At 45.9% G+C, this 15741-nt stretch overlaps 1 protein-coding gene across 1 annotated transcript in view; it reads left to right on the forward strand.

Annotated features, from left to right (window-relative positions):
- Positions 1-14271: 14271 nt before the first annotated feature.
- TPPP (tubulin polymerization promoting protein) overlaps positions 14272-15741 on the forward strand; it is a 10270-nt gene continuing 8800 nt past the window's right edge. Inside the window, exon 1 of the mRNA XM_006900156.1 lies at positions 14272-14576. Coding sequence (XP_006900218.1) covers positions 14275-14576 — 302 coding nt within the window. The 5' untranslated portion in view covers positions 14272-14274. The remainder of the gene's footprint in view (positions 14577-15741) is intronic.

Genomic DNA, 15741 nt, shown 5'->3' on the forward strand with positions numbered 1-15741 from the left:
TGGTTTAATCTTCCTCAAGAAACCCTCAAGGCCTTCTTGTGTTTGATTCCCCCTCACCCCAATGACCTTCAGTCTCTGTACACATGCTTTCTAGCTTTCTAGACATTTCTGTGGGAGGGATCATATACAGTGCTTGGCTACTGTGACCAATGTCCTTCCTCCCCTCAGCTTCCTGCCCTCACCTGGCAGGGAGAACTGCATTTCTCTTTATGACTGAATAATAATCTGTATGTTCGGGTTTTAAGGCAGAGCTGCACGTTGTTGTTGTGTTAAGTACCATCATGTGGGCTCTGACTCATGGACCCTCCACTTAGGTTGTAATGCTTTATGGTTTTCTGTGTTGATGATCTTTTGATAGGTTGGTTCTAGGATCAATATTGCCTCATGATACTGTAAATGATGTAACTAGAATGTCTTTTATTGTCGGTTTCTCCGAGCACCTAGAAATAAAGTTTCACTTTGACTCACTGACTTTGTATCCAGCAGCCTTGCTAACCTCAATTACTGATGCTGGTGATTAATCTGTTAGCTGTTTTTAACCTTTCTTTAGTTTTTTGTAATACTGGCCCATGTAGTGCTTTTGTGCTGACTGACTTCACTCTGCATAATGTGCTTGAGAAATTCATTCTTGTTCTTCACTGGTGGTGGTTCTCCATGTGTGAGATGTGACCATTCGTCAGCTGTGAGGTTTGGGCTGTTGCTGTCTCTCTCTGATGTTAACTAATGCTGTGATGGACATACATGGGATTCCTTTGGAATACATGTTGATTCCTTTGGGGTTTGTATACACAGTTGTTATAGCTGTCAACAATAACAGCTTTGTTTCTTCCTTCTCAATGCTCAGACCTTTCCTCCTGCTCTGACCGAGTGTCTGGTCACAGTGGGTGGGCATGATGAGAGCCCCACATCTTGTGTGAACAGGAAAGCGTCCATCTGTCTGGTGAAATGGTTCCCCTCTGTCTTTTGCCTCAGATCTTTGGGAAGACAACATGAGAGAGACACTTCCTAAGCCCTCTGGCGTCTCAGATCTTCAGGAAGACAGCAAAGAGACTTCCTCCCTAGGCCCTCTGGCGTCACCTTTGCCCTACTTTTCTATCCCAGAGAGTTTGTCCCATTTCCTGGGTCAGCCATAAACAACTCTTTCTTTGGCCCTTGCTGCACCTTTCCCTGTACTGCTGTTGATTGGTCAATAGGCTATGCAAATGAAGTGACTTGTGGCCAGGCCCTCCTACTATGCAAATAAGTTTGCCTGCAGCCTAAACTAATTGCTCAGTTTAGGATTAGTCAAATGGTGGCCCTAGTAGGGCCGTGACTTGAAATTAATTGGGAGTGTGTGTGTACAGCCAATCCCACAATCAGACAGAAAGGAGCAGAAAAAGGAGTAGAAGAAGCAGAGGAAGAAGATGCAGAGAGAGGGAGAGAAGCCAAGGAACCCCGAGAGGGCTGTTAACTTTCCGGGCCAAGGGCTGTGACACTGAGAATGGCATCAGTGGAAGGGGCAGAGAACACAGAACACAGGGCCAGGAGAGCCTGTCCTGAGGGCTGAGGGGAGTCTGTCCTGAGGGCTGAGAGGAGTCTGTCCTGAGGGCTGAGAGGAGTCTGTCCTGAGGGCTGAGAGGGGCTGAGAGGAGTCTTTCAATATGGATTTCTCTATCAAGAAGATAAAAATCCTCCCCAGTGGGCTGATAAGTGTCATTATGACAAATGGAGAAAATACTGAAATAGTCTGCGATTTGCTCTTACTTGGATCCATAACCAGCACGCTCGGCGGCAGCAGTCAGGAGATCATGAGAGCTGTGACACTGGACAAGTCTGCTGTCAGGGACTCTCCACATTCCTGAAGATCAGTGGTGTCAGCCTGAAGACAAGGGCTGCCTGATCCAGACCGTGGTTCCGTCACTTGCTGTGCATCAGAGAGCCGGACAATGGATAGGGATGACAGAAGAAGAGTCCGTTTTTCTTCTTTGAGCTGTCGAGTTGGAAAAGAAGACTGACAATCCTATTGTTGTTGTTGTTGTTATGTGCTGTCGAGTTGCCTGTGACTCATAGCGACCCTATGTACAACAGCCCTAAACTCCGCTCTGTCCTGTGCCAATCGCACTGTCTCTGACACTCCCATCCCGATTATCCCAGTCACTGAATCAATCCACCTCATAGAGGGCCTTCCTCTCCTGCGCTGTCCCTCCACCCTCCCAAGCATGATGTCCCTCTCCAAGGACCGGTCTCTCCTCACAACATGTCCAAAGTATGTTAGACGGAGCCTCAGAATCCTTGCCTCCAAGGAGCCACCCAGTTTGACCCTTTCCAGGATGAATCTGTTTGTTTTCCTAGCAGTCCATGGTACCCTCTATACTCTTCTCCAGCACCACAGCTCAAAGGCATCAATTCTCCTTCTATCCTCCTATGTACCCTATGACAATCCTATAGACTGCCAAAAAGCAAATGGATTAGTGTTGGGAAAATGCAGCCAGGGTGCGCTTTGGAGGGATGAAAAAGCTTCATCTCATGTTGCTTACTGTTGTTGTGAGGTGCCCTCAAGTGTAGACGGCTCATAGTGACCCTGTGAACAACTCTGAACTTTGCCCTATCCAGAGCCAACTTCACTGTCTCTGACACACGGGAAACCTATTCCTTGGGAAGGAACACAGTACTTGGAAAGTTCAGCAAAAATGTAGATCCTTGATGAGATGGACTGACAGACTGACTGAAGCAGTGGGCGCCAGTGTGAGGCGGTGTGAGGATGACACTGGACAGGGCAGCGTTCAGATCGTTGTTCGTAGGGTCTCTGTGAGTCATACTTGACTTGGTAGCACCTAACAACTGCAGTTCTCAGGACGGCTCTTCTCAGCCTTCGAGGACTGTCCTGGGAACTTGGAGGAAGCAGCTGAGAAGTAGCGAAGAGAGAAAGAGGGTCCCACACAGAAGTGATGACCTGTCTGCTTCTTGGTTATTCCTTAACAAATTCATTGACTTTAAGGGTGAACCATGAGTCTGATGTGATTGGGACAGTGGGTAATTATAAATTCCGTGGAGTAGAGAGCCCTGCAAGGGACACTGGGGTCAGGAATGGTTAAAAGGCTGGAGGAAGCATGTCTGGCCCACCACAGGGACGGAGCCGCCCCTGATCTGGGTTTAGACCAATTCTGACGACACTAGGCTGGTACACTTTCACAGTGTGATTGTCTTAGGTAGGGTTGGTGTTTCTGTAGATATTATTTACCAAATTAAGTGAGCTTTTACCTTTTTTAGTTTACTAAGAATGTTGAAGACAAATATGCTCACCATTGGGCCAATTGGCAGCACCATGATATGAGGAAAAGAGATTGAGATTGTTGAAAATTTCCGCTTGCTCAATTTTACAATCAACACTCTTGGCACCAGCAGTCAGGAACTCAAAAGGTGAATTGCTATGGTTCTTCTCATCTGTTCTCCTGCAGAGTTCATATCTCTCCACTGTTTCCCCATTCCCTCCTCAACCCTCCTTATCAGTCCTGTTTTATAACAGCAGTCTTATGCAGTATGACCTTTTCTGACTGAGCTATTTCACTCAGCATAACGTCCTCCAGGCTCCCCCATGTTGTGTAATTTCTATTTCATTGTTTTCCAGTGCTGCATAGTATTCCATTGTGTGTTTTACTATTTCATTGTTTTCCAGTGCTGCATAGTATTCCATTGTGTGTTTTACTATTTCACTGTTTTCCAGTGCTGCATAGTATTCCATTGTGTGTTTTACTATTTCATTGTTTTCCAGTGCTGCATAGTATTCCATTGTGTGTTTTACTATTTCACTGTTTTCCAGTGCTGCATAGTATTCCATTGTGTGTTTTACTATTTCATTGTTTTCCAGTGCTGCATAGTATTCCATTGTGTGGATGTACCATAGTTTTTCTGTCCATTTCATTTATTGATGGGCACTTGGGGTGCTTCCATCTTGTTCCTATTGTGAACAATGCAGCAATAAACACAGTGTGCATAAAACTGTTTGAGTTGTGTCTCTGGCTTCTTTAGGGTATATTCCCAGTAGTGAAATTACTGGGCCAAATGGCATTTCTATTTTCAACTTTTTGAGAAAGTGCCAGACTGCCTCCTATAGTTGGTGCACCATTTTACACTCCCGCCAGCACTAACTAGGAGTTCCAGTCTCTCCACAATCTTGCCAGCATTTGTTGTTTGCTACCATCTTGAACTTTGCTGCTCTTGCTGGGGTGAGATGAGATCTCATAGCTGTTTTGATTTGCGTCTCTCTGACAGCTATGGATTTTCTTCATGTGTTTATTTTCCATCAGAATGTCTTCTTTGCTGAAGTGTCTGTTCATTCCTGTGTCCGTTTTGCCCTTGAGTGGTTTACCTTTTTCTTGTTGAGGTGCTGGAGTATTCTGTAAATTTCAGATAAGTCCCTTATCGGATATGTCACTGCCTGATATTTTTCTCAGTCTGTGAGTTTCCTTCTCACCCTGTTGCAGAAGTTTTTTGATGTGCATAGGTAGGGATTTACTTCTTAAAAGGTCCCATTCATTTATTTTATTCTCTCCTGGTTGTAAGTTTTCATTATGCTTGGAAGATTTCATATTGTGGATTAATGCCTCCAGAGTACTTACTAGCTTTTATCTGATTAATTTTATTTGATATTTTCTTTGGTTTTACTTCTAGGTCCCTGATCCACCTTGAGTTGGTTTTTGTTTCATTTCATTTTGTTTTGTTTTTTGTGTATTGTGTGAGATGTGAGCCTTGTTTAAGTTTTCTGAAGATGGTTTTCCAATTTTGCTAACATCAGTTGTTAAAGAGACTGTCTTTTCCCCACTTAACTGATTCCATTTCATTGTCAAATATCAGTTGACCACAGGTGGATGAGTTGATTTCTGGGTTCCCAGTTCTATACCATTGATCTGTGTGTCTGTGACTGTACCAGTACCTCACTATCTTGACCACCAGGGCTTGTAGTAGGATTTGAGAACAGGGAGTGAGGTGCCTCCTACCTTTTTTCTCTTTTTCAGTAGTGTTTAGCTTATTTTGGGTCTCCTTTTACTCCAGATGAAATTGGAATTGCCTTTTTCATCTTATTGAAGAATGGAATTGGTATCTGAATTGGGATTGCATTGAACTTGTAAATTCCCTTTGGTAGAATTGGAGACAAGGATTTTGAAGCTCCATCTCACGTATTTCAGGCATGTTTCTAGGAGAGACCAGTACTTGGAGAAGGACCTCATGCATGGAAGGGTGGAAGGACAGCACAGGAGAGGAAGACGGTTAACAAGGATTAACACAATAATTGGGATAATGGGGGTAGATGTGTCTGAGGCAGTAAATTGGCTCAGAATAGAGAAGAGTTCAGAACCATCGTGCATTGCGTTGCTATGAGTGGTCGTCGACTTGATGGCATATAACAACAACAACAACAGCAAAGGTGTTGATGGTGAGCAGATGGTGAATTCTGGCAAATGCTATTCCTGCGTATGCTGATTTGATGTCCTTTTTGTTAATGTGATGAATTATGTTGATTATGGTTTCCGCTTTAAGCGCCCTTGCTTTCTGAGGATGACCCTGACCTGATTGATTGGAAAGCGGTGATCTTCTCTGTACGGCATCATGTGATGGATGGAGAAGAGACTGAAGTTGTTAACAATTTCAGCTTGCTCAGCTCCACAGTCAACACTCTTAACACCAGCAGTCAGGAAATCAAAAGATGAATTGCACTGGGAAAATCTGTTGTCAGGGTCCTCTCCAGAGTGTTGAAAAACAACGATGTCAGTCTAGAGACTAAGGTGCACCTAATCCAGGCCATGGTCTTTGCAATTACTTGTTATGCTTCAGAGAGCTGGACAATGACTAAAGATGACAGAAGAATTGATGCCTTTGAGTTGTGGTGCTGGAGAAGAGTCTTGAATATACCACGGACTGCCAAGAAAACATATAGGTCTGTTTTGGAGAGGGTAAAACCAAGTCTCTCCTTGGAGGCTAGGGTTTTGAAGCTCCACCTCACAAATTTTGGGCACGTAACCAGGCGAGACTGGTTCTTGGAGAAGGACATCATACTTGAAAGGGTGGAGGGGCAGCGCAGGAGAGGAAGGAGATGAATTGATAACAGTGAATAGGTAGTGGGGGTTGGTATATTGGAATTAGTGAGACTGGCTCGGGGCAGGGTTCAAAGCTGTTGAACATGGGATCACTATGGGTCACAGGTGACTCGATGGCACATAACACAACATATACCAACAATTCCAGTTGCAAAGTTTTGTTAGTTTTGTTCAAGAATAGGATAGAAACTGTTCTTCCTTCTTGTGACACACATGTCAGGTCTTGACATGATTTAGCATTTTCTAAGTATACTATCATATCATCTGCATAGAGAGATAATTTTACTTCCTCTTTGCCAATTTGGATACCTCTTATTTCCTTCTCTTGTCTTACTGCTCTCGCTAAGACTTCCAATACCATATGGAATAGGAGAGGTGATAGTGGGCATCCTTAAAGGGAATGCCTTTAACCTCTCTCCATTGAGAACAACCTTGGCTCTCGGGTTTTCATAAATACTTTTTACTATGTTGAAGAAATTTCCCTCTAATCCTATTTTGTTGAGTGTTTTAATCAGGAAGGGGTGTTGGATTTTGTCAAAGCCTTTTCTGCATCAATTGATAGGATCATGTGATTCTTGTTCTTTGCTTTGTTAATGTGGTGAATTGTGTTGTTTTCCTTATGTTGAACCATCCTTGCATACCTGTTATGAATCCCATTTGGTCATGATGAATTATTTCTTTGATGTATCATTGGATTCTGTTGGCCAGTATTTTATTCAGGATTTTTGCAACTCTGTTCATAAGAGATAATGGCCTGTAGTTTTCTATTTTGGTGGTGCCCTTTCCTGGCTTTGGTATCGAGGATATGTTTGCTTCATAGAATGAGTCAGGGAGAATCCTTTCTTTTTCTATTTTCTGAAATAGTTTTGTAGAATTGGTGACAGTTGTTCTCTAAATGTTTGATAAAATTCACTTGTAAAACCATCTGGTCCAGGGCTTTTTTTGACTGGAAGTTGTTGTATTACCTTTTCAATTTCTTCTTTTGTAATGGGTCTGTTCAGATGCTCAGTTTCGGTTTGTGTCAGTTTAGGTATGTTGTGCATTTCTAAGTATTTGTCCATTTCCTCTATGTTTTCATATTTGTTTGAATATAGTTTTTCCATAATATTCTAATGTTAGCTTTTTTTTTATTTTAGTTGGTTCTATTGTGATGTTGCCTGATTCATTTCTCATTTGGATTATTTGGGTCTTCTCCGTCTTTTCTTTTGTGAATTTTGCTAATGGTTTGTCAATTTTATTGAACTTTTCAAAGAACCAACTCCTAGTTTTGTTGATAGTTTCAATTGTTTTTTTATTTTCTATTTCTTTTATTTCTGCGCTTATTTTCATAATTTCAGGGTTTTTTAGAGGGTGTTGGGTCTTCTTGCTGTTCTTTTTCAATTTACTGGAGATATTGGGTTAGAGAGTCAATGGTCAATTTTTCCTGCCTTTTGATGCATTTGCTTATTGCTATAAATTGACCTCTGATTACTGCTTTGGCTGTTTCCCAGAGGTTTTGGTAAGTTGTGTTTTCATTGTCATTTGTTTCAAGAAACTTTTTTTAATGTTACAGTTTCTTTTTAGTAAATATTTTTATATCAATACGCAATATACAAATCAGAAGTCTGTAGCTTGATGATTTTTTAAAAAAAAATTACTATGAAAATAAACACACCAAAGCATACACACATTTGACAGTGCAGCATCTCCCACATACACAATTCAGTGACCTGAATTACATTTTTCATGTTGAACTACCATTATCTTTTTCCAAAATTAAGGTTAGTGAATTTTTACCCAGTGAGTTCACCCAAGAAGTAAACACCCAGGACATTACAGAATGCATTCAGGATGTAGAAAGCCCCGTCTCATGTCCTCTAAGTCAAGACCACTCTTCTCTCAAGGCCGCCTGGTATACTGACTTCAACGCACTGCTGAGTTTTGCTCTGTACATAACAGCAGTTCCAGGAGGGACCATTTCCTGGAGAAGCACGTCATGCTTTATAAAGTGAAGGTTCAACTTAAAGAAAAGGAGACTTTCAGTGAAAAGATTCACTCTGTAGCTGCAGCAGTGGGCTCAGGTACAGCCACCTGAGGGCAACGTAGGGCCAGGCAGTGCTTTGTTCTTTTGTGCAGATTAGTAACTGAGTTGGAATCAACTCACCAGCAGCATCAGTGAGTCAAGAAACTTTTTAATTTCATTTTTCATTTCTTCTAGTATTCATGTTCAAGCAAGTTGTTGTTCGGCTTCCAAATGTATGATTTTTTTTTCCTCCTTTATCCTCTTGTTATTAATTTCTAATTTTGTGGTGTTGTGGTCTGAGAAGATACTTTGTATAACTTTTGTGTTTTTTAATTTGTTGATGCTTGCCTTGTGACCTAGAAGGTGATGTATTCTGGAGAACATTCCATGCACATCAGAAAAGAAGGTATACTGTGCTTTCTTGGGGTGCATTAGCCTATAAATATCTATGAGATCGAGTTGGTTTATTGTGTGGTTTAATTCTTGAGAGTCTTTGTTGAGATTCTTTCTGGTAGTTTTATCTTTTCTTGAGAGGGGTGTATTGAAGTTTCCGAGTACTATAGTAGTGGTGTCTATATCCTTTTTCAGTTTTGTTAATGTTTGTTTTATATATTTTGCAGGTCTTTCATTTGGTGCATAGATATTCAGTATTGTTATATCCTCTTGTTCTATTGACCCTTTGAGCATTATGTAGTGATGTCTTTTGTGATGGTTTTTGCATTGAAATTTATTTTATCTGAGATTAGTATTGCTACTCCTGCTTTTTCCCCCCCATTTTATTATTTTTGTGTGAGTGTACCATCAAATCAGATCTGACTGTCCTGCCTTTTTTTTTTTTAAATTTTCATTTGCTTGGTATATTTTCCCCCATCCTTTCGCTTTTAGTCTTTATCTTCATTTTTAAGATGTGTCTCTTATAGGCAACATATCGATGGATTTGTGGGGTTTTTTTTAATCCAATCTGCTATTCTTTTTCTCTTCAGTGATGCATTTAAACCATTCACAGTCAGTGTAATTATTAGAGAGTAAAGTTTTATTGCTATCATTTTGTTCAATTCTTTTTGGTAGTGTTGTTAGTTATTTTAGTCCATCCTGTTTTCTGTGGCATCTCTATGAAGGATGTCTCTTGTAAGGCTGGTCTTGTTTTTACAAACTCCCTTAGTTTCTGTATTGCTGGGAATATCTTGATCTCTCCTTCATATGTAATGGACAGTTTTGCTGGGTACAGTATTCTTGGTTGACAGTTGTGTTCTCTGAGTGTTTGATATATGCCATTCCATTGTCTTCTTGCTTGCATGGTTTCTGCCGAGAATTTGGCACTTAGTCTTATCTCCTCTCCCTTGTAGATTACTCTTTGTTTCTCTCTCCCTGCTTTCAGAATTCTCTCTTTATCTTTGGTTCTGGTAAATTTGACAATGATGTGCCTTGGTGTTTTTCTTTTAAGGTCTATTCTATATGGTGTTCACTCAGCTTCTTGAATATATATTCCCTCATTCTTCATTATGCCTGGAAAGTTTTCCTCTATTAATTCTTCCACAGCTTTTTGGTGCCTTTACTTGCTTCTTCCTTTTCTGGGATTCCGATGATGCGAATGTTATTTCTTTTGATGGTATCCCACATTATTCTTAGGTTTTCTTCTGTTTCCTTCTTTTTTGATTCTGCTTTTTGTTCATTCAGATCTATAGTGACAATTCTGTCTTCTATTTCACTGATTCTGTCTTCCATATCTTCAACTCTGTGTGTCCCTCCATCATGTTGACAACATTAGAAACCTTAGACCTCATATTTTTGATCATGGTTTCTTATTTTTGCAGTGCTCTAATGCCTCATTTGTTTTATCTGCATTGTTTTGGATTGTTTTTTAAAGCTCCTCCTGTTTTTTCTTATGGTGTCCTGTAATTAATCAAGTTTGTTTTTCATCCATTGAAAATATTAAATCATTGTTCTTTTAAATTCTGTGTCAGACAGTTCCATCAGACTTACTGGCTTCAGGAAATCCATTGCTACTATGTCTTTTCTTTGGGGGGGGGTGATACCTTGCTTTGGGCTTGTGGGGCAAGTGAAGTACCCTGCTTCTTTCGGGACATTGATGTGGTAGAGTTTTTCATGTCTGAGTTGGTAGCTGGTTTTTTATTTGACATCACTTGAGAGCGCTTTCTTAAAGTGCATGTCTATGGAGTAACATGGGGAAGAAACCCACCAAAACAGCCTAGGCAGAGGGCAGGGCGTTTCCTGAACCTGGCCAGTGTTCTGCTGTCCTATTTCCCCTGCATGTCTTGTCACCATAACAAACATTGTGGTGGGACAGCAGCATCTCTCTCAGTCACTTCCCACTCTATGGCAGTCTGCCCTGGGGCCCTCTGTCTTCCCATAGTCCCACTGTCTGAAACAGAACATGTGACTCAATGCCAATTCCATCAACACCCCTGCAGACACACTGGCTCAGATCCACTACATGCTGGGACGTGTTTCCAGAATAAAGTCCAGTGTCACAGACGTGCTTCTGGGCAGAAGTGTCTGCACCCAGGGATCACAGAGTGGCACTCTGAGCATTCTGCTTCCCCTCTTCTGAAGTTTGAGATCTCTAAGCTCGAGCCCCCCCTCCACCACCTGTCCTTCCCCCTCTCTCCTCCAAGTACCTTTTCCCTCTGGGCTGTTGTTGCCTGGGATTCCCTTCTCTCTTCTGAATCTTAGCCATGGACTCCTGTGTCCACTCCTTCCTCTTCTTGGTGGACTAGCCTATCTTCCTGGAATAGTGACTCCCAGAAGTGCAAAAATAAAAGGTGTTGGAGTTGACATTTGTCTGCTAAAATCTTTGTTGCACCCACCTGCTTGGGTTTTCGTAAGTATGGTTATAGAGATTACCCTCATACTTGAATATGCTTGTGAGTGTACAGCTCCATCCCCACACTAGTCTATTTGAAGTAGCAATTATTCTACCTCACACTAGTATAGAGTGTGTGTGTGTGGGGGGGGGAGGTAGAGAATATCTACTCTCAAACTGGGAATAGAGATCATTCAGCTTTCACAATGCAGTATAGACTCTGCGTGGTTATAGTATGTACTCTGTCCTCACAATTGAGTCTTCTCTGCGGATATAGGATTCACTCTGTCCTCACAATTGAGTATTGTCTGTGGGTGTAGGATTCACTCTGCCCTCACACTCGAGTGTCTTCTGTGGGTATAGGATTTGCTCTGTCCTCACACTCGAACGTCGTCTGTGGGTGTAGGATTCACTCTGCCCTCACACTCGAGTGTCTTCTGTGGGTATAGGATTTGCTCTGTCCTCACACTTGAATGTCGTCTGTGGGTGTAGGATTCGCTCTGTCCTCACACTCGAGCGTCATCTGTGGGTGTAGGATTTGCTCTGTCCTCACAGTTGAGCATCGTCTGGTGGCCTGTATCTTCTCTGTGGAAGCATTTTCTCCAGAGCATTTCAATGCTAACCTGTGTGCTCAGGACCTGAGGCTACAGACATGAGCTCTCGTGTCTTCTCTGCACTTCCAGTCTTTTGCACACAGACTTGATGGAGGTGGTTACATGCTGAGGGGCCTGGCCTGATACGAGTGCTGCCTGTCCAGCTGGGCAATGTCTATGCCTTATGCTTTCCCATGAGCCTCACCACACTGTCCTCTGGTCACTGTCATTTCTGGAATCCCCTGCTGGCCACAGTCCCTGCTTGTATGTTTCCAGAGGCTGTGTGCTTACCCCTATGCTATATGCTGGGCCCGTGTTGGTTACCTGTCTCCCAGCTGCCAGGTAGCTTTCCTCCTCCTCTTAACCTGTGATGGCTGAGAACATGCAGCAAGAGAGACCCGGGAGTGGACTTGCACCGTGAGGGCTGTCCCCGAGGCCAAGGGCTGACTGGTGGCCTGTGTCTGTCTTCTCTCCTACTGGGTCCCAGGGAGTGAGTCCCCGTTAACCCCACCTGCACACTTGTCTTGGTTGATCTCACATCCCCAAGCCTGTACAGGTGCTCACATGGCCCTGGGGATGCACTCGCTGACTGCTCCCTGAGGACACATTGGCCTGGGAGCCTGTCTGTGGCCCAGTACGTGGGACACGCACTCTTTCTTCCGGCTGCCAAGAAGCTGGTCACAGGTGCCACTGCAGCCTGTCCTGCGTGCTGGAGGGTGTACTGCTTCCCCGCTGTCATTGGGAAGGAGCCCCTGTGGGTCAGAGCCGTCAGGTCAGCTGTGGCTCCAGGTGACCCCGTGCACGACAGGACACTGCCTGCCCCTCACTGTCCCTGTCGTCCCCACTGTTCTTGCCGTCCCCGATGTCCTCGCTGTCCCCCATGTCCCCGATGTCCTCCCCGTCCCCGATGTCCTCGCCGTCCCCGATGTCCTCGCTGTCCCCCATGTCCTCGCCGTCCCCCATGTCCTCGCCGTCCCCGATGTCCTCCCCGTCCCCAATGTCCTCGCTGTCCCTGCCTGCTCCAGCCCCTAGTTGCCACCATGATGTCGGTGTCGCGCAGCACCTCTTGTTGGGCTTCCTCTCCCTCACTGCCCTGAGCACTGGCCCCTCCTCCCCAGCCCCAGGCTAGGAGCCACAGTCGCACAGCGCACCACGTAGTCTGGTCTGCGTTCTCAGCTGAATCAGATTCGAAGGCCTTGGTTCGCTGCTCGGCGCTCACACCAGCTGTGGGGGTCTCAGGGTGCATGGAGCAGGGATGACAGGGCGCCCCAGTGCTCTGCCTTCCTTGTGCCTGGTGCTCACGCTGGGGCACACAGAGCAGGGACAGGAGGCCTGCCATCTCCCAAGGATTTCCCCCCCTCTTTCCTGCCATCTCTCACACCAGCTTTGAGGACACTCACAAACAGTTGGACGGGCGTGTTTGGGTAGCACCTTTGCATGTTCTGCTAAGTGAACCATTGTTTGTGGCACTTTCGGGTCAGCGATCTCGAGGGAGACGCGGCTGTTATCAAGAGGAGCTCTTGTTTCACACAGAAATGGTGTCAGTGATTAAATTGGAACTTGACCCGGCGCCACCTGGTAGAATCCAGCCCCTGAGAGACAAACCCTTGTGGGGACAGAGGACCAGGCACATAATCCCTGGGACTGTACCCTCGTGTCCTCTCGAGGTGGCACTCGGGTACATCCTCTGGGCCTCTAGGTCCTATCCCCTACATCTCCTTGAATGACCTGATTGAACTTGACTCCCCACTCTCTCCTCCACACTCCATCTCACCCCAATCAGCCCCCACTTTTAGAGTGTCCTGGTGTGTCCCTTGTCACTGGTCAAACTCCACTTCTGGGGTGTCCTGAGGTATCTCTTGTCTCCTTAATTATATGCATGCATGCCCACATGTGTACACATGTGCACACACAGCACTCCTGTGAATGCACAAGTCTGTATGCACACATACACATGAGCACACATGCACACCCAGACTCCTGCTCGTGCACACACATGCATGCACACAGACACACACGCACATGTGCACACACACGTCCAAGTACACACACGCATGCAGGCACAGAGACACATGCATACACATGCATAAGTGCACACACGTGCATGAACACACACATATGTGCTGGTGTACATAGATGCATGAGCACACACACGTGCACACACATGCATGCACACACAACATTCCTGACACGCACACACATGCATGAGTGCACGTAGATATGCTTATGGGTGTATAAGCTCGCAGACATGCAGACACACACCGCACTCCTGTGCCTTCACACACATGCATGAACGCACACACACACACAGAGTCACGTGCGCTCACATCCATCACTCCTGTGCATGCACACACGAGTGTACACACATGCACCATGACACATCCATGTACACACAGCTGCTTCCCATGATCTCTGCACATGCCTCATATCTGCCCCCTCAGCTTACCTGCCCACCCTGGGACTGAAGGAGGGGCGGGGGACAGTGGTAAGTCAGTGGCCTGGGGGGGCCCCTAAGTCACCTGGCCTGAGTGCCCAGCTCCCCCAGCTGTGTGCTCATTGGCAGTAGCAGCCCACATGCCAGGAGGAAGCTCAACACTCCCCTCCTGCACGTGCCCAGCACTGGGCGCTCACCGAGGAGCTTCTGGGCCCGGGCGTATGTTCAGGATGTCTCCTCTGCCTCCTGTCTGACTGAGACCCTGTGGAGACACATGTAGACTCTCTGTGTCCACATCTGAGCCCCCATGTGGACACACTGACCTCTCTCCTCCCCCTCCCAGCAGCATGGCTGACAGCAAGGCCAAACCCACCAAGGCAGCAAACAAGACTCCCCCCAAGTCTCCAGGGGACCCCTCGAGGGCCAAGCGACTCTCACAGGAGTCTGAGGGCACCGCTGAGGGAGCAGTGGGTCCTGAGCTGAGCGCCTTGGAGGAAGCCTTCCGCAAGTTTGCTGTGCACGGGGACACGCGGGCCACGGGCCGCGAGATGCACGGCAAGAACTGGTCCAAGCTGTGCAAGGACTGCCAGGTCATTGATGGCAGGAACGTGACTGTCACTGACGTGGACATCGTCTTCAGCAAAATCAAGTGAGTGCAGGTGGGGCTGCCGCTCCATATCATGTCCCACCCTGGAGCGTCCTGTTGAAGTGTGTGCGCGCAGTGTTCCTGAGTTCTGTGTGTACGTGTGCTGTGTGACTACGTTTGTGTATGCACATGTGTACAGCATGGCTGAGTGCATCGTGCCTGTGTTTGTGCACACACATATGTGCTGTGTGTATGCACGTGTGTGCATGTGGGTAGGTGTATGCACGTGATATGTACCTGTGCATACCTGTGCTGTGTGCAGAGATGTGTGTGCACTCAAAAAACAGACATGGGGAGCACTCCAGGACCAGACATGGGGAACACTTCATGACCTGATGTGGGGAGCATTCCAGGACCCGACGTGGGGAGCACTCCATTAGATGTGGATAACACGCCAGGGCCAGGAGTGGGGAACACTCTTGAGAACAGGTGTGGGAGCATGGCGAGCAGGAGAGAGGAACAGTCAGCCTCCTCTCTCACAGTGGCCTGTGACATTAGTGGCCCTTCCCAGTAGGTCACCCACAGCCTGGTGGGTCAGCCTGAGGAAGCCTCATGATTCTGTGACGGACAGTTAGAGGTCCTGGTGCCCCAGCTCGGCCCACCACGGTGATGGAGCTAAGCCAGTATACACAAGCGGCGGTGATGTGGCCTGCCGGACACACTGGTCCTCAGGCTGCCTGCCTGCCCACCCTCCAGACACACGGGAAGGCGTTGTCAGACTAGGCCTGCTGACCAAGGTCCAGCACGACACCCTGGTTGCAGTCCCTCCAGCCCCACTTAGGACATCCAGGCAAGTGGGGTGGGGACATCTGTCCCATGGCCACAATTTCTTCCAGAGATGCCCACAAGCTTAGACATGCACACATGTAAATGCATTCTGCAGAGTTGCACACACACATACCATCCACATATCCTGCACACACCATCACAGGGCATGTTCACACACACACACACACACACACACACACACACACACACACACACACGAGTTCTAGCGCACAGATGCACATGTGGGCACAAGGCATGTACCACATGTATGCAGACACAGATTCTGACACGTGCATAGGTACAGGGTATGTGCACATACACACACACACACACACACACACACATATACCTGCGCACAGGTTCTCACACATGCATGGATACAGGGTATGTGCACACACAC

Source organism: Elephantulus edwardii, unplaced genomic scaffold, assembly GCF_000299155.1.
Source record: "Elephantulus edwardii isolate Elephantulus edwardi_28Jun2011 unplaced genomic scaffold, EleEdw1.0 scaffold00274, whole genome shotgun sequence".
In the NCBI taxonomy this organism is placed as follows: Eukaryota; Metazoa; Chordata; class Mammalia; order Macroscelidea; family Macroscelididae; genus Elephantulus; species Elephantulus edwardii.